This window comes from Amblyomma mixtum, chromosome 1 (assembly GCF_055824585.1).
Source record: "Amblyomma mixtum isolate Tamu chromosome 1, ASM5582458v1, whole genome shotgun sequence".
Lineage (NCBI taxonomy): Eukaryota > Metazoa > Arthropoda > Arachnida > Ixodida > Ixodidae > Amblyomma > Amblyomma mixtum.
This window is the reverse complement of record NC_143012.1, coordinates 254,908,701-254,927,326: the sequence shown is the minus strand read 5'-3', so window position 1 is coordinate 254,927,326 and position 18,626 is coordinate 254,908,701. Positions and strand designations below refer to the sequence as shown.

The 18,626-nt window shown below is 45.1% G+C and overlaps 1 protein-coding gene across 3 annotated transcripts in view; it reads left to right on the top strand.

The window, feature by feature from the left end:
• The window catches only part of LOC149371492 (vesicular glutamate transporter 3-like), a 78,646-nt gene that overhangs the window by 53,104 nt on the left and 6,916 nt on the right, over positions 1–18,626 (top strand). For all 3 annotated transcript variants that reach the window (XM_089565726.1, XM_089565724.1, XM_089565725.1), the window contains exons 2-8: positions 5,329–5,567; positions 6,795–6,928; positions 7,400–7,514; positions 8,281–8,368; positions 14,075–14,161; positions 15,904–16,040; positions 16,466–16,597. In XM_089565726.1, the coding sequence (XP_089421852.1) occupies positions 5,349–5,567; positions 6,795–6,928; positions 7,400–7,514; positions 8,281–8,368; positions 14,075–14,161; positions 15,904–16,040; positions 16,466–16,597 (912 nt within the window). In that variant the 5' untranslated portion in view covers positions 5,329–5,348. The remainder of the gene's footprint in view (positions 1–5,328; positions 5,568–6,794; positions 6,929–7,399; positions 7,515–8,280; positions 8,369–14,074; positions 14,162–15,903; positions 16,041–16,465; positions 16,598–18,626) is intronic.

Genomic DNA, 18,626 nt, shown 5'->3' with positions numbered 1-18,626 from the left:
AGCACCATAACTACTGAGCCACCGCGGTGGCCCTTTGGTTTTCGTTCGTGTTGACATATATGAACATAACATGCCACGCATGAAATGAAGAAGCAATCGTTGACCATAATCGAAAGAGAGGAAAGACGTTTCAAAACCCGTCCGGGTTTCTTGTTCACAGTGAGCTGGAGAGGAGTTGTGGCGTTTCCGATTAAATGAAGCAGTCACTGACCATAAACTGATGTTTTGCCTTTATTTTCTACTCTTAAAAAAAAATTAGCAATGAACCTGTATTTGTATGTTTTGCCCTCTCCTGTAAAAATCCTAAGATGGGATTGACAGTATTCCGAAATAAATAAATAAATAACAGGGAAAAGGAAAGACAGGTTTCGAAACGTCTTTCTTTTTTTCTACTCTGGTTAGATACTATCGGATCACAGTGCCTGATCAGACGGATATCCGTGGAACTGTCGACTACGTGAGCATGCCGCCTAACATGAGGAGCTTACACGAGCGCTACTGTGAACCACGGCGTGGGATTATCTGAGCCCATAGTTGCCGTATCGAGCATGGCTAAAGTTAGGACCAACCAAGCGGCTTGTGAACCCAGGGTCTTACGTTGGGTATGAATGTTTATTTTTCCAATTAATGACAGGGAATGGACCTGACGCAAAAAAGCTGCGGAATTACCCTGAAGAGAGTTTTTCACGTGCCTACGGTAGCAACTTCAACAAAATGCCGGTAAAAACATTTCGCATGAGAATGGCATAGTTTACTAAAGTTGGTTAGTTGCGGCGTGCAGGTTCTGAACACGGTTACACGCGTTCGACCCTATAGTCCATGAGGCGAAACTTAAATAAAAGCGAAATGCTAAAACATCTTTGTATACTACAGATGCGGTGCAGGTTAAAACATCCATACGGTTAAAATTAAACTAGAGACTTCCACTGCAGCCTGTGTCCTGATGCCCAGCGTTGCTTTACAATGTAAAAATCAATCAAAAAAGTCGATAAATCAGTCGACCGACCGAATGACCGATCAGTCAGTGAAGGCTTAAGGAACTGTTGTAAAAACTACAGAGGTGTATTGAATGCGGAAAGGGCCACTTCAGCCACGACGTGAACGAATAGATCACACACCTATGTTTACCTTTTTTCTTTTTTCAGATTGTATCTTAGAACCTTATTGACAAGGATTGCAGCTCTTTTCACAATACTCGAAGCATTCTTTATTTTTTGCTGAATGAGGCTAACTGTTACCGTTACCCAGCGAAATGTCACATCTAACCACGCCAGTTAACACAGCATATATCGCCGCAACGTCGTTACCGTAAACCATTGACTATTGACCATTGACCATTGTACTGTTTAGATGAAATGGATAAGGTACTGCATATTCTGTCCGTGTTTTTCGCGCTAAAATTTTGCAAGATGGATAAGGTATAATTGCAGTTTCATATTGCCACGCGCCTAGCGCGCCTCGAGAGCCCACCGCCGCTTCGTCGTCGTCTTCCACTCAGCGCGGAGGCCGCGCGGCGCGTTAGGCGCGTGATAGCAGCGCTAGACTCGCAACCTCCCTTAGCCATGCTCTTCAGTAATCAACTCCAACACTTGCGTCTTCAAAATGACGCACTCATGCCGCACGCAGTCACGTGTATTTCCGTCCAACCCCTTCTTTTTCGGACCTATTTACGGACCTATTTACGGGGTAGTGCTTCGTTCATTATGCATGCCGACCGAATTAGCTTTTCTATAGATACCACGAAATTAGGCACGCGCTCCTCATTCGGTGAGGCGGCTGTGTATACACCCCCTCGGCGATAAAGTCGCTGCGACGTTCGCGTAGCGCGGTTTTGTAACACCTCATCAAGCTCGCGTTTACGCTCCCCACCGTCCGTCGCTCCCCATATTCCCCATCCGCCTGCAGGGGGCGCTACGTGACACGACGATGCAGAAGACGCCCTCGCAACCGGTCGGGAGAGCTCCCTACCTTTACCTTCCTCCTAAAAATCAGCAACGGGAATGGCGCGCACGTTATTCGCGAACACAACCTCTGCTCTTCCCCGCTGCGCGTACGCAGACAAATTTATAAGCGCATTGCGCTGGAACGGGTCACGTTTCTGCGCGAAATGAAGCATCCGCCTTCCACACCATTGACTATGTAGATATATATAGAGAGATAGAAAGAAAGGAAGAGAAAGAGAGAGCGCTTTCGTAAGCGGAATACGATGGTGCCAGTCTCGCAGTCGGAGTGTTCTAGAGCACCTTGGAGTGCTGCTATCCTACGTACATGCACGTGCTCATTGGCGGATGTTACGTAAATCACCGATTCAATCGGCACAGCAGACACGGCGTTGAGCACCAGATTTCTTTCTTTCTCTCTCTCTGGATGTTCCTCCTCCTTCTCTTGTCACTGGCTCCGGGAAGCGATGCCTGGGCTGCATTAAAGGCAACTCGGCGCATGACAACACTTTATTCCCTCAGTGGGTGTCAGTTTTCACCCTACCTTTCGACTCTGATTCTTTTGCCCGAACAAAATTGGCGTGGAAGGTAGGAAGGCTATATCTTGCAACGTTGCGCGCGCAGGGTTGTCGCGAGCCTTTCGAGACACTGATCAAATGTCATGGTAAGAATAGCCAACGTTAACGAATGTTCTTTAACTGTTATGAAAGTAAATATATATATTTACATTCCAGTACCTCTCTGTTGCGTTGATTTTGCATCTGGTAGGCTTTTTTTTTTTTAGTGTGCTGAATCCATTCAGCAAACTTTTGTGACGTAACTTTTTGAGGTTGGGCAAGCCAAACAACGTTGCAGAGTATGGCTCTGCTTACAAGTTTACATTTTTCTTGTGCCTCTAATCTGGGCACTGCTCAGTCAAAATTTTTATGCACCGCAAGCGCATCTTTCCACGGCGAGTGGGAGTTCGTCCGTACGCAAATGCTGGCGCGTTAGAAGCAGGCAACCTCGTATTACGCATTCAGTCGCTATTGTGGTAGCCGACTTTGTGCGCGGGCGGTCTGCCGATAAAGCACCCCAGCGCGGCGGGCTTTGAGGGGCCGAGTTGATTGGAATGGAAAGCGGCGCTTATCACGAGCCGCCTGAATTGAGACGGACGATGGAGAAAAACGCGTACTGGCGGTACTCGTACGGAGGCTCGAATAACGGATGTGCGCGCTGCTTTTTTATTTTGGATAGGACTGTTTACTTCGGTGACGGGCTGACGTGAACGTTGGCGCCAAGGTCGTCGTAGCGTGAAGACCGAGAAAAATGTTTCTCCCCGGCTGCGCAGCCTGAGAGCGCAGAAATGTACGACCGCTATCGTTGGGCAGTTGATGTCGATAACTTTTGTGCATTAAAGATGCGGCGGAAAGGCATGATTAAGGAGCGGTTGTGGGGCTGTACGTTCGCCATACACTTTCGCGCACATATCAGAAATTCCTGCTTGGCGTTGGCTGTTGGGTGTGGTCCGTTCTGCTACCGAGACTGTCCAGGATATCGGCACCTGGAACTAAAAAATAAAAAAAAGCCATGTGCGAAATGTTTTACAGCTGGAACCAATGTGGCAAGCGACAGCTTGGCTCTGAAGTTCATGTCCTGTGAATTATGCGAACTGCATCGTGCGAACTGCGTTGGTTCAGGTCGTTACGCAGGCGAGACTTATGTTTGCGCAATTTTTGAAGGCTATTATATTGAAGTTTGAGCTTAGATACTAACCCGAGAAGCACTCAGTAATGATTGAGAGAGGTTCGTGAGGCCCCGCTGACCAGCTGCCGCACTTTTCATGTGCATGATAGCATGAAACGGACCGGCCATATGACCATGAGCGTTGTGAGGTATGTATGAGCATAGCTCTGTAACCAGCCATAGGCTGATGCTCTGCAAAATGCACCGCGAAAAGAAATTAGATATCGCGATGACTATAAACATCCGCAAAACCAAACTGGCAATAAATTGAAACTGAAACTGAATTGTTAGCTTTAATAATTAGACGGTGGTTCCCGCTGAAATGCCCGCCGCGGAGGAAACTCTCTGCATTCTCTAGATGTTTTTCTAGATGCTAGCAGATAAGACAAAGCTCAAGGTGACTGAAATTTTTGTGCCTATTTCAGTACTTGGGAATTAGGGACACTGTTCTTACTAGAAGCGCCTAACCTAGAATATGAACGATAGCATCTGAGGATATTTTACACCGTCTGCGTGTGGGCCACAATGCTTCTATCTCCGTGGTGTGGGCGTAGCCTTGCTTTATTTTCCTTCGTGTTCATACGGCGTTTCCACGGGGACCAGCTGTTGAAACGTGAACTGCTCGTTTTGTGTTTGTGCATAGTTGCTTTCTATCTCAACCTGCCTTAGCTTAATGCGAGGCTGCAGTATGTCAAAACAAATAAACAAGTTTTCAGCATTTCATGTCCAGAGCTAACAGGGCTTTCGGGGGAAACGAAAATGCCTTGACCCCTTGACCTAATGGCCGGGCTACTGGCTATTCTTTATGGTATAGCAGTAAGACTAGTGATAACTAAAGTAAAAGATGAATTCTCCAAAATACAGCTGAGTAAAGACACTTCTCCAGGTTATACCCAGTCGAAAAACACAATAGAAGATTTTCTGTCATCACAACACATTTTTGTAATATATTTGGGCATGAACTTGAAGTAAAAACTAAAATTTTTTGTAGTAACATACAAAAAATACCATAATGCTACAAAAAAAAAATCTATCGTTCCGACAAAACGACAAAACATTTTGTCGCATTTTGGGCATGATTCTGTCGCTTTTTTTTTTGGCTAAATAACGACGAACTTTCCTAAGCTGGACACAGAAAACTCGCACCGCCATGACAAACCTAAGATTTGAAACGCTAACACTAAAGGAATTTCGTGTTATTCTTCTCCAAACACAAGTCACTACAGGATCGCTCACAGCCTGCTAGAAGGTGGCACCATAGGGCTGTATATACCCAACAATTTTGGACAGAAGCATTTTTGAACGGAAAAGAGTTTATGGAAGCAAATTTTTCTTATATTGTAAGATTTCACTGTAACAATCATATATTCGCAGATCTCCCGTCGGCAGGCTTGAAATTTTTTGCCATTAACGTTATTGCCATCGTCAAAAGCGCTCCCCGTTGGTTTTCTATGGCAGTCCGAACTTCACGATGCGAGAGTTGAAAACACTAGAAAACTAAGATTTTGCTACATATCAGAAGAATAGACCATTACCTTCAATATTTCTATATCAGTACCTTACACTTTTTCAATATTGAAAATATTTGCCCAGGAATGTTGGACATGACATGGAGATTTCTGTAGTCTCTGCGTGCGCTGATCACTCGGTTCCAACCGCGCAGGGTGAACTCCCGCCGAGGCGATGCCGTGCTGTGAAGGGAGCGGCGACGGCGGCGGGCCCCTGTCGCCGTTGCGGCGGGGCGCCCAGCGGCTGTGGATAGGCCGCACGCCGGGACTCCAGGCGTGGCCCAAGCGCTGCATCCTCGTCTCCATGGTGTTCGTGGGCTTCTCGCTGGCCGCCGGAATCCGCAGGTCTTTCGTCGAGGCCGCCTACAGCCTGCAGAGGGAGGCCCACTGGAAGGTAGACATATGCGGACTCCCATTATGAGACGATGAAAAGAAAGAGAAAGAAAGAAAAAAGGTGAAAAACAAGAAAGGGTTGTGTACCCTCTGCCTGTGGCTGATGTTTAGGAGAGAGGGAATAGAAACAGATTTGCTCTTTTCTTCTCCACTCTTGTATGATGCCATTATTTAAGTAGAGATGGCAGAAATGGAACGAGAATGGGGGGGGGGGGGGGGGGGGGGGGGGGGGTCTTATTGAATATTTGTTTACCTGCAGTAATACTCCTTTAGTGTCTGGCATACTGCTTACTGAGTTCCTTGAACGGAATAAAAGAGGAAAAAGTAATGAGCCGAAATGATTTTCGCACCTTTGTTACCAGCGGAAGTAGCTAACGCGTAGTTTGCTCCATGGAAACTAACCACTGCAATGAAACGTATAGGACAATGATTGGTGGAAGTCTCTTTCTCTAGAACCAGCTCTCCGACGACCACCCGCACCCGTGGTGCCGTTTTCGTTTCTATGTCTCCGGTCTTGTTTTATTCGCGCAGTCTTACCCTTTTATTTAACTTTAGAACAAAGTGCAGTGATAAGCTCTAAACCCTTCAATGCGACAAGACAGCGTACAGAAGCCTACAAAATAAGAAGGAAGAAGTTTTCTGCGGTGTTAAAGCTGGTTACATCTTTATTTAAATGCTTTATATGCTGATTTGCTCGGTACAGATTGCCAAGAAGAGTTGAAATTCTAGCTGGTACGCCGATATGTAGCTGGTGTGTGAATGCCGACTGGCTTCGAGTAAATGTTTCATACCAAGTCTTTATTTTCGTTCCACCATCCCATGTACTACCGACAATGGTTGGTGGAGTTGTAAAAATCAAATGTTCGGAATCAATTTTCCTGCAGGGGCACAACCGCAACATGTAGCAGACATGTCTCGTAATGCTCGTGGCTGATAATGAAATGTATTGAACAAACGATTTTTGCCATGTGGAGCATTTGATACAAATACCTGTCACATCAACAGCAAAGCGTACGTTGCATGCGCGCTCTCAAAAGGAAGAAAGCTGGAATAAATAAGTAAAGAAGGAAGTCACCGTTAGAAGCTGTATGAACGAGCAGCTTGCGGTGTAAAAGAAACTTCCTTTAGCATGTTTCAGTGCATAAAATTCGATCATTGGTTAAGCATTCATCTAAAAAAAAAACGAATTTAGAAACGACCACAACGTGTTGTCTTGGCTTCTGTGCAGATGTTTAACAACGACACGTCCAGCGGGAACTGGACGACGGACTTCATCCGCTCCTTCCAGTCGTCCTTCACGTGGGGGCTCTTCATAGGTCACGTGATTGGGTCGGCGCTCTCGTACAAGTACCACGCCAACAGGTATGCATGGTGCTCCAACGTCTATTCTCGCGACCAGAGACCGGTGTGAACGAATGCGTCTCGTTGAAGTACAGATGTAGTAGTAAACACGCCAAAGCAAGTGGTAGTTACCTTCTTTAATCCGGCTTGATCACTACAGGACGTATAGTCGGGCCGTGTCTGTATTATTCGCACTATCGCAAAGTAGGCAAAAGAAGTTGGCTTTGACTTTTCACTTCAACGGGGCCTATCTCGTTTGACTGCCAGTTTAAGTTTCTCCCATTATTTCCGCTGTATTGGTTAAAATTACTGTCTTTGACCATTCGGAAACATATTAAAGTTTTTGAAGAAAGTTACATATTACCAATAAAAACCATGCATTAACGGCTTTTTCCATGGATGAAAATTTATCGGAAACGTTCAACCAGTGTTATCCTTTGTTAAACTTTTTCTTGTAATCAACATATTTTGTATGTGTTCCCCACCTCGCAGCGTTTTCGCGGCGGCCATACTGTTGGACTCTTCGCTACACCTGGTGGTCGCAGGAGTGATGCAAGTCCACCAGATCTTCCTGGTGTCCCTGCTTTTCCTGCAAGGGGTCTCAGACGTAAGTACTGACACACGCCGCGGGACACTGCCTAACCAGTGCTTCCTCTTTTCACTGTTCCTCGTTTTATGAGAATACAAATGCAGCATACATTATGAAGAGAGATAGAGAAAAGAGCGTCTACATTCAGCTCCCTCTTTTTTACTACAAATAGCTTTAAAAAAGATGCCTGCATATGCATCAAATGTAATAAATTCGTTTGTTAAAAAATACGTTCACTTGATACAGCATACCGCAAGAATCTTGAGTTAATTCAGACTACAGTAAAAGAGCACATGCTTACAGCTTAGAGGGGCAGTTATATCATTCTAAACTCCAGTTTTGATCCTCCTGACCAACACACGCATCCACATGTGTGCAAATTTTTTTTCATCCGTGCATTTACCAATACTCTTGTGGGTGGCCGCAAACAAAAGTAGGTTTGAGGCTCTTAGAAACCGCAGTACCTCTAGACAGAACGTCTGCTAGCGATGATTTGGTGCATATCAACGTGAATAACGAATGAAATGAAGCGGAAAATTGTATAATTGTATTCTCCGAAAACTAACAGAGTGGCATGTTTAGACTTCACATAGCTGCAGACGCTGCTTTCATGCACGAAAACGAACAGTCCGTGAACGAGGGTTCCTTGTATACCTGACTAGGCAACAATATCCGGATAAACTTGGTTTTGCTATTGTAGTGGTAACCTAAGCCGTCCGGAAGCGGCCGAACTCTGAAGGAGTATCAAATCACCACCGTCTGAAGGTCGTGATTTAATTTTCAGGGCCTAACATTTCCGGCCTTCTTCAGCCTACTACGGTACTGGGCACCGCCTTTGGAGAGAACGCGGATGTTCACAGCTGGTTACGCAGGTAAGCACGCACAGGATCGTTCGTTTCAGCGCTCACGTAGACAGCTCTGTTCTGTTCTGCTCCTCTCCACTTTGTTTTGTTTTGCTCTCATCTTCTCTTATCTTCTATTCTCTTCTATGCCCTGCCCTACCCTGCCCCGCTCTGCTCTGTTTCGTTCTGTTCTTCACTTCTCTGCTGTGCTCTGTTCTGCTCTTCTCTGCTGTGCTCTGTTCTGCTCTTCTCTGCGTTGCTCTGTTCTGCTCTTCTCTGCTCTGCTTTGTTCTGTTCTCATCTCATCTCATCTCATCTCCGCTCCTCTCCTCTCCGCTCCTCTCCGCTCCTCTCCTCTCCTCTCTCCTCTCCTCTCTTCTGCTCTCCTCTCTTCTGTTTTGCTCTTCGCTTCTCTGTTTTGGTCTGCTCTGTTATGCTCGGCCCTGCTGTGTTCTGTTCTGCTCTGATCTGGCCTGTTATGCTCTTCTCTCATCGTCTATTCTCTTCTCTGCTCTGTCTGTTCTCGTCTGCCTGCCTTGCTCTATTCTGTTCTCCTCTGTTCTGTTCTGCTCTCCTCCTATCTTCTCTTCTTTCCTCTTTTCTTCTGTGCTTTCTACTGTGCGTATGTACGAGCCGAAGACAGATCTTTACCACAATCCAGAGCTCCCGTTGCGTGACGCATGATCTTGGAAACAAACCTTACAAAATGTGTTTAGACAGCCTTTAGACTGTCCATAGCTTCCGTTTCATCTGTAGACTCTCAATAGACAAATCCTAGAGGACAGCCTATAGGCAATACAATTGCTATAGACAGTCTATACACAATTCAAAAATTTATCGCCACACACTTTTAGTAGACTTTTGTCTATAGACTATGAATAGACAAAACGATTATCTATAGGAAGGCAATAGAGTCTATGAAAACTATATAGACTGTCTACGGACCATTTTTATAAGGGAATAACGCAGCAGTATCATTCGCGCCGCGTGTATACTTGGCTCGGTGAGTGATTCGCAGTATACGGACCTTGCCGAAAAGCGCTCCATGGACGTGGCCATGTTCCTAGCAGAACTGCTGCATGCACCTTCATTAGCACGGAGGAAGGGATAGAGCGAGCTTTCTGCACCTGTTCGCAATAGATCGGGTCGTCTGGCCCCACAGCGATCGCGGTTAAAACAGCGCAAAACCTTCGTCACACTTGTTACAAACAAGCGCGACGCAGTTAATATAAACAAGCTCGAGGAACGTCGACAGTCACGGGATTAAATCAAACAAGGCTAGCTAGCGCGTGACAATGACAAAAAAAAAAAAAAACTCGTGTCGTGAGTCGTATAAACGAAAAACCTTTTCAAAGGCGTTCGTTCTAAGTGTGACAAAAGCTATACAATGTAAAGCCGGTTGGGGAGCATCATTGTGCAGAAGCTTGTGAACCATTATTCTTTGTTGTACCATGACGCAAGAAGGATGTCTGCAACATATCCTGAATCTTATATCCTTAGATGCACTTCTCCTCTCACGCCTTGCTGATCGAAGCATGACTTTTGAAACTGCACTGACATTTACGCCATCTCGTAAGTTTCTTGGATTACTGTGGAAGCTAGGGACCTCCTCAGTCAATCAGGAGAGTGCATTAAACGTATTCCGCTATGCCTCTTCGTCTGCTTGTCGTCCGCTCGCGGCCTATGCAGGTATGGCTGAAGGAAAAAAGAGTACGAATAGACAATGTCTACATGCCGAACATTGAAGGAACATTAGGCAGTTTTATATTAATGTATTCCTGGCGTATGCTACACTGACGTAGGCTAAACGAAATCATTTTGCGGGACGTTACGCTGTGTGTCACATACGAGGGTAATCCCAAAAGTAAGGTCTTCAAAAGGCTGCGGCCTCAGGAAAAATATTTGCATGGCTGCTCGCCATACTGCTGCGTTCATTGTTCCCCGTCTTCCAAACAAGCCATGACTCAGCGCGAAAGGGACTGTCAGTCTTGGCACGGCAGCAATTTGAAATTAAACTTCCGCTTGTCGCTACCGCCAGGTGCGAAGTTCGCACAGTTATTCGATTTTTGAACACAAAAGGCTGTCAACCAATCGCAATTCATCGCCAGTTGACGGAAGTGCGCGGAGAGTCGTGCATGGATGTTAAACACATCCGCAAATGGTGTAGGGAGTCCGCTGCTGGTCGTACTGAAATTCACGACGAAGAAAGAAGCGGGAGACAGTCAATTTCTGATGAGAGAGTCGCGAAGGTCGAAGAAATGGTGCGCCAAGATCGGAGGATCACACTCGACGAACTTTGAATTTTGGTTCCTGGCGTTTCTAGAAGCACTATTCATAGGATTTTGACAGCAAAGTTGAAATATCTGAAGGTGTGCACAAGATGGGTTCCACGAATTTTCACAGACGACCATCAACGCCAATGCGTTGACTCTTCCCGCCTATTTCTTCGACGTTATGGAGGTGAAAAGGATACCTTTTTAGGTTCCATTTTTACGGGTGACGAAACCTAGGGATTCCACTTCACACCTGAGACCAAACAAGAATCACGTGAGTGGCGGCACTCCTCTTCGCCCAAGCCTCGAAAATTCAAGCGAACACAGTCTGCCGGTAAAGTCATGGCAACTGTGTTTTGGGACCGAAAAAGGTATTGTTGGTAGACTTCATGGCTCCTGGCAGCACAGTAAACGCGGACAGATATTGTGAGATGCTTAATAAACTCAGACGTGCGATTAAAAATCGCAGAAGAGGAATGCTGGGCAAGGGCGTGAGTCTTCTACACGACCTTCAGCGCTCGCCCCACGTTGCCTGCCAAACCGTTGCACTCCTGCAACAGTTTGGATGGGACGTCATCAGCCACCCGCCTTACAGTCCGGACTTGGCACCAAGTGACTACCACTTGTTTCCAAAACTAAAAGAACATCTCTCTGGAAGGCGCTTCACCGACGGTGATGAAGTGAAAGATGCGGTGAAACGCTTCCTCAACGGCATGGCGGCGAGCTGGTAAGACATGGGCATACAAAAACTGCCCCAGCGTCTGCAAAAATGCATAGACCACAACGGCGATTATGTGAAAAATTAGAAGAACGGTCTGCGTTTAACTTGTTTGCAAATTGCTTAAAATAAACATTTCTTTCGATTTATAAAATAACTCTAGACCTTAATTTTGGGATGACCCTCGTATCAAATGAAAACGCATGGATTATTTCAGCCTAATGGTGCCATCTGGTTTTTAGAAGAGAAGCCATTTTTGTCAATATGGCTATATTCTTCTTTAGGCTTAGTAGCGGGAGAAGCGGCACTCAAATAAAAAAAAAATGAAACAAATTTATCGCTCATAGATTTTGCTCTAAATGAGACGAGACAAAAAGGAAGCCCGATGCCTCATTTTGACCAGTGAATATAATGAAAAACCCAGTAACAACGACGAATTCACTCTGAAGCGAATGGTCTTGCTTCTAAGTTCGCCGCTGTGCTAAAAAATCAATTTAACTCGGGAAATGGCGGATGTAACGCGAGTGTTCCTTAGGGTCCAATTTAACATAGCGTTTAGTGCATACTCGCTTTCAAGCACTCCACCCCATGCGCACATGTGCCCATTTTATACTGCCAGTACAATTTGCAAAATCAGAACGTCGCCTCTCACTCATCGCAGTTTCGGCACTGCTGCAAGGGACTAGTGAGATTGGGCATAGTTTGTACGGATCTGTTCATGGTTCACGAAAGAAATCAGCGTTTTGCTCCTCTGAAGAGTAATTCCCTACCAAATTGAAAGTGCGTCTGCCTTGTGTGTCCGCCTTCTTCTCGGTATGCAATAAATCGACTCATTAAATATTTCATTTTATCCCAGGAAGACAGTTTCATCACGATATCTTGATGTGAGAAAGGCAAATTTCAGGTAACCATAAAAAACTTGACACCAGTAAAGATTGAATTATTTAAAAGTTAATCAATTGAAGTTAGATCACTGTGTCGTTCTCACTTACAGCCTCGTGCGAATAATGCAGCCGAAGCAGGTTGGACATCCCTCTACATAGCAGAGTTTTAAAAGGGGCTACCTTTAATGGAATAAAGAATCTTTGCGCTTGCGAACCGCTCACACTGCTCTCCGTTCACTGCAAAATTAAGCAGATAACTTGGTGCTTCGTAGAAGCACACCGCACTGAAAACTATTTTTGCTCGCCAGTTTAATTTTGTCGTACGTCAGAGGTTGTCGCCGACATTTAACCAAGAAGAAAGAAAAAAAAAGCTGCTGGAAATGCGTCAGCCAAAATTTTGTTCCTACTATACGGTCTCTTGAGCTTGATTACAAATTAATTTAGAACGAGGTCTTTATATGTGATGCTGCCTGGTTTTTTTGTTTTTGCATTCCACAGTGTTCGAAAGACAATTTCCTTGCGAAACTGGAGAGCGCGTGTCTTGGAGAACGTTTTAAGGCTCGCAGCGCTGCTGTCTCCGGTCCTTAAGGAGCAGCTCTTTCATCTCGCTCAAGAACCGAACGGCCTGGTTCGCGAAATGTCAGCGGCATATTGGGCGCTCAGTTTATTATACCCTGAGCATAAGCTCAAGGGTCTAAAGCTCGACGTCGGCAGTAGCTCTTCAGAAAGTGGTCTCTCTGAAATGTTTTTCTGGTATTTCGTATATTTTCGCTTTTCTATGCGTAAGAGCAACACTTCAGGCTCCTTAGCGATGTTCTCTATCAATCACGTTTCCTTTATTGTTATTTTATATGATCGATGATGAACGCGTATCCTGGTGCCACGTTCGCTGTTCCCTGCGTGCTGTTATGCAAGCAAGCGAAATAAGTTTTTTTTTTTTTAAGAGAGGGGGGGGGGGGGGGCTCAGACTTCAGTGTTCTTTCCTACGCTAACAATGATTTGAAAGAAAAGAAGAAGAAATAACAGACTGCAGAGGCTGAGAGCGAAGAAGATGGAATTGTGAAATCTAGTTGCTATGCCGAACCGTCGACCCAGGTTTTTGTCATATTTTGTCTCCTCCGTGGAAGCTCTGTGGTGCTGAGAGCCACCGACGAATAAGGGCCGAAGTGCGACGGCTAAAACAACGGTACGGTCGACTAAAACAAATCTATTCCTGTATTTTTTCTTTTTTGGTTTCTTCTCGAACAAAAGGGCCGCTAATGCAGATGTCAGTCGATAAAAGAATTAGCAGCGCAGAGGCTGAAGAAGTGAGAGCATGTGTTTGTCTAATTCCCCCCCCCCCCCCCCCCCCCCCGCACACACACACACCACCCATACACTTCTTTTGCCGTTTTCTTTTTCCTTCCGTTCCTTTTTGGAAGAAACCGCCATCGTCGTAAACGAAATAGAAAATGAATATGGACGCCGAGACGACACTCGAGCTAATTTCATTGCGGTCGCTTGGAGCTTGCGCACAGATTGAGCGAAAAAGGATGTCATGAGTAAAGAAATAGTCGCGAACTCAACGGCGATATTGGATTGGTAGGATGTGACACTAAAAGAAAAAAGTGAGGCACTGAAGTAAAGTGGTAACATTTACTTGAAATTTGTTAAATGAAATGAACGGGCGGGGCGAGTTTTGTTTGTCCCAAGTGGTGGACATGTTCTGCATTTAATTTTGGTAACTTTTTTACCGGCACCAGCTGCAGAAAATTTCCGTCACACTGTACTAAGTGTTTGAGGAGTTAGATTGCATTAGGTTAAAAGTTGGTGCTGTTATGTAGTGCTCCGGTTACAGCACGTCATCTTGTTTTCCCGGCAGGTCTACACTTTGGCAGCCTTCTAAGTTTTCAAGTGTTCTCCGTCTTTGAAAGCCTCTTCAGCTCAACAGCAGGCCTCTACTTCTACGGTGAGTGGACGATATATAGCCTGTTCACTCGAGAGTCGACGACGATTGAAATTCACGTGAAGATTTTTTCTGGGTTACCCAGATTTTAGTGTTTACTGAAACTGCGCATTGCACCATATTCTGCTTTGTAATAACTTGCGGTCAGGGTTGCACCCTTTTCTTAGTTATGTGAAGATCAGTCTTAATTGAAGCCAATTTCTGAAAGGCATTATTGAGATTGAGACAAACTTCTCGATTCAAGAAGAGTTAGAGAACAAAAAATATGCGTAGAAAACTGCTTCAAACGCGGACTTTAACCACGACATTTACTAGGTTTTCTAACTACAAATTCGAAGTTCCCTGCTTTTTTGTTCTCTATGGAGACATGCAGAGCCTATATAGCTAATGTTCTAGCTACTATAACCTGATGGTACGTGTCATATCAATGCTTGCTGTTTGCACTCTTAATATCTGATTATCACCACGCTAGCTCATTTACTGTTACCTTCACGGTGCGCAAATTCCGGATTATTTGTTTTTTGTGCCTAAAAATCTTGTACTGATCACAAAATCATCTCTGGCTTCTACATAAAAGTACTAAGCGCACACGTAATTTACTACCACAATTCTCAAGCAAACATGTGTGCCCAAAACCAATTAGTTTATCAGTTTTCTGCAGAAGCACGCACTATTTGTTAGCAATGCTGCAATTAACTTCTTGCTATTTTGTTTTTCTTTCTACACAACGATGCGGAGGATCAGGCAGAAATTTGTATCAGCATTCTGCGAATTGTATTAAAAAACGGAGCTACACGCACGGAAAGCAAAAAGCGGAAATACCTGAACCAGCTTCCTAAGACGCGCCACAGAATGTTGTAGTTGAACTGGCGCCGAATTACCCTGTCCTGACCGCGGTCAGTGCCGACCAATAAGAGCAGAGTTTTGTGACTGTGTTGTGACTGTTTCTACATTGAGAGCGTTCTGTAATTCGGCCAATGTTAAAGCATAACCCAGAAAATAGATGCCTGGTAGAAAGCTTTGGTGGCAGCAAACTTTTTTCGGACAGATACTAGACCATTTAGCAGAAGCACAAATATATTCACCTAACTGACTTGCAGCGATAAAAGAGAGAGTATTAAAGGAACTATCCTGTTACCGACGAGCATCAAGTAACTGCCTTGTTAAGCCACATCTTAATTTCTCGATCCAGTAGTAACTACTTAACTGCATTTCGGGACAGCCGGCTGGCTATCCCATACCCAATCTTTATTTCTTTGGGAATACATTTCATCTCCATACTTCTTATATACTTCCACATTGCTTAAACAACGCCAAGGATTTAGAGTAGCGGACACCGCAGTTGGAGCCGAACTCTCTGTTTTTTTATATAACCATTACTCTCCCTTTCACCAGAAACTAAGGATAAAAACGAGCAAGTTATCAGTTTTTACTCATAGATAGCGTAGTTAGCGGCTTCTCTAGGGTACCCAGCATAGGAAGTTCAACGTGTTACCTCATGCTCATAACTGGATCTTTGTTAAAAAAAATAACTTTAGAACTCCACACAGCGCTCCCCTAAAAAGACTTAAACCACTGAATGAACTCGAATGAAGCACGTATTTCTTGCTGAACCGTATATGAGGCACGGCTAATCTGCGACACCTTGCGCACACCTTTCGCAGTGCTGCATGGAAATAAAAAAGTATCAGCACAAGCAGCACACACGGTGCATAAGAATAAACTCATGAACACTCTTCGGTTAGGGATGCTGGGTATCCTCTGGGTGCTGCCGTGGTTCCTGCTGATCTCAGAGTCTCCCGCCAAACACCCCGGGGTGTCGACGAGGGAGAAGATTTACATCATCGACTCGCTGCAGACGCAGGAGCACATTCCATTTTCGGTGAGTGTTTTCTTCTCACTCCCCCTTTTTTTTCACCTAGGGATGGAGTAAAAGAACGGGGAAAGGAAATAAAGGAACTCGAACAAGGGCAGAATAGCTGGTCGCTTTTCGTCGAATTTCTGCTCGTAAACTTGCTGCACTTCCACCTTGTATTGATCAGGCCTGGCGTGTAGATATAAAAAGAAACGAAGTAAACAAGCTTTTAATCTAAGCACTTGCATTAGGGAACAAAGGGTAGGGTGAAGAGGCTGTGTTACTGATAGAGGAAGTATAAGTGCAATGAAGAACAAGAGGCGCACAGCTAAAGGAGCAGAGAAGACGAGAGGCGAACACGACCGGGCCAGGTAATTAAAGTCGGCGGAAAGGGTCTTCCCTAATGGCCTTCCCTCTTCTCCCTTCCCTTCCGTCTCGCGTTTCCCGAGCAGCAGCCGACCGGCATCCCGATGCGCTCCATCCTGTCGTCGGGACCCGTGTGGGCCATACTTCTTGCCTCGTTCGGCAGGACCTGGACCTACAACACTCTCCTCCACATCGTGCAGTGGTATTACAACGACGAGGTGAGCCCGCCATTCGTCTTGCTCCCGAGCTTGGTGATGCGCTCCCCAGAATTTTCGGGAAAGGTGGAAGCGAAGTTGACCGGGGAGGAGGCGCGTGGCTGGAACATGGTGCTCACGTTGCAGTGACTAAGTTGCTGCTACTGCTTCCTAGAGGAGCGTGAGCTGCTTGCCTGCCGAGGACGAGTGCGCTGGGATTGCGGGCTGGGGCAGGAACGAAACTGGGTGACGGACGCTGCAGAGTGTTTTTTTTCTGTGCTGTTGGTTGTTCGGTATTTTTTGTGGACGAGAGCTGGAGAAATGAAGACCTTGCGGCGACTATATTTGCTACTTATTTTGGGAAAGAGGCTCTGTAATGAATGATAGCAAGAAATCGATTAGAAAGCGTTGCTACGGTGTGGAACAATACTTAATCCGTGTTGGTCAAATGTTTAGGGGAATCCCCCAAGGTGGAGTAGATTTGTAATAAGGGAGTAATTACTCATTGGCGTAATTACTCATTACTCATTTGTAGCCGTATGGCTGCGCTCTGGTGGATGCCAATGAGTAATTACTCCCTTATTACTTAATTCCGACTTCGCAAAAAAAAAGTAAGTGTGCTACGGTTTCATATCTTTTGTTAAGCGTTAAATTCGCATGCTTTCCTCAGCCTTTTGTTATTCATACGACCGAACTAGTCTCTTGCCTTGAAAGTTTGGCCCACATTTCGTTCGAGAAAAGAACCGTTAGTAACTTCATTTGGCAATTGTACAACGCGTTGCAGACCTCGGTAAAGGGTCGTGTTGTATAAAACGAAAGCTACGAATTAGGCTACCATGTTCCATATCCTGTCGACCCTTCTTGCCTGCTACGCTTCGACACGTCATACGAATACAAATAGAGCGGTAACGGCTGCGTTCGGTGCAAATAAAAATTGACTACAACACTGAAACCGCGGTTTTTTCGTTATACTCATTTACCTCGATAATTACTTCCCAAATTCCGATAAAAAGCGCGCCGCTAGTGATTACTGAATTGGAAAAGCTTTCAAAAGTGATAGACCGCAGCTTATTGTGGACCCAACAAATTCCGCAATTGATGTGTGACTGAAATGACAGCGTTGTGGAAAGCACTACTGCAGTAGTGTGTGGCGAAGAGTAGGCAATATTATGGGCTTGGTAACTACCGCAAAATTTGCAGCTTATAGCAGCAAGTTACGCAGTCGAAGATACTGACGCTCCTGTCTAAGCTGAAGAAAGAAAAAAAAAAGTAAATGCGAGGGAGTTGGAGAGGTTGCAAGCGGAATGTTGAGCTGGGTAAGTTGGTAAAGGTTCAAATTGAATGGTCAGCGCAAAAAAAAAAAAAAGAGCGCGGCGTTCATCTGTGTGCGGTTTTTATATTTTTTCATCCGGTATTATCACGTGCAGATCTTTAAATGTTCCTTTCATAAATGACAAATTTTTGCGAATAAAGTCTTAGTTTAGAATCAGCGCTCGTCCTATGTCCGCCTTTCTTCTTGCCACTCTGTTTTTTTGCGCTGTTCATTCAATATGAAGGTTGCAGGGCTGTCGAGGTCTAAACCTGCCTTGCACTTCTTGCAATTGACGTTTCACCGATTCCATAGAACCGCACTGATTTAGTTAGTTATATGGGGTTTTATGGCGCATAAGCAACTATGGCTATCACGCGCCAAACACAAGGTTAGACGCACTGATTTAGGAACTGTTTCTTCCGAAGAAGCAGCTCGGAAAGCGTATTCAGAGCTCTGCATTCATGAGCCTAGTTACATTGCGAATCGATCGGATAGATTCCTAGGAACAGCGCGGTTCACAAACGGACGAGGAATATCACCAGGTCATGAATAAACTTAGAACATTGTGCGCGTATTTTGACCCTTTCCTGGTTTCTGCTCTCTCCTGGAAGATGTTTGAGTAAGCTTTACCATGTCGCCATAAAAATTCATTCTGGGAAGCTCGACCTTTTATTTTACTTGGTTTGCCTGTTATTGATCCTGTCTGGAGCCTGCATTGTCCTCAATATTCAAGAAATAAAA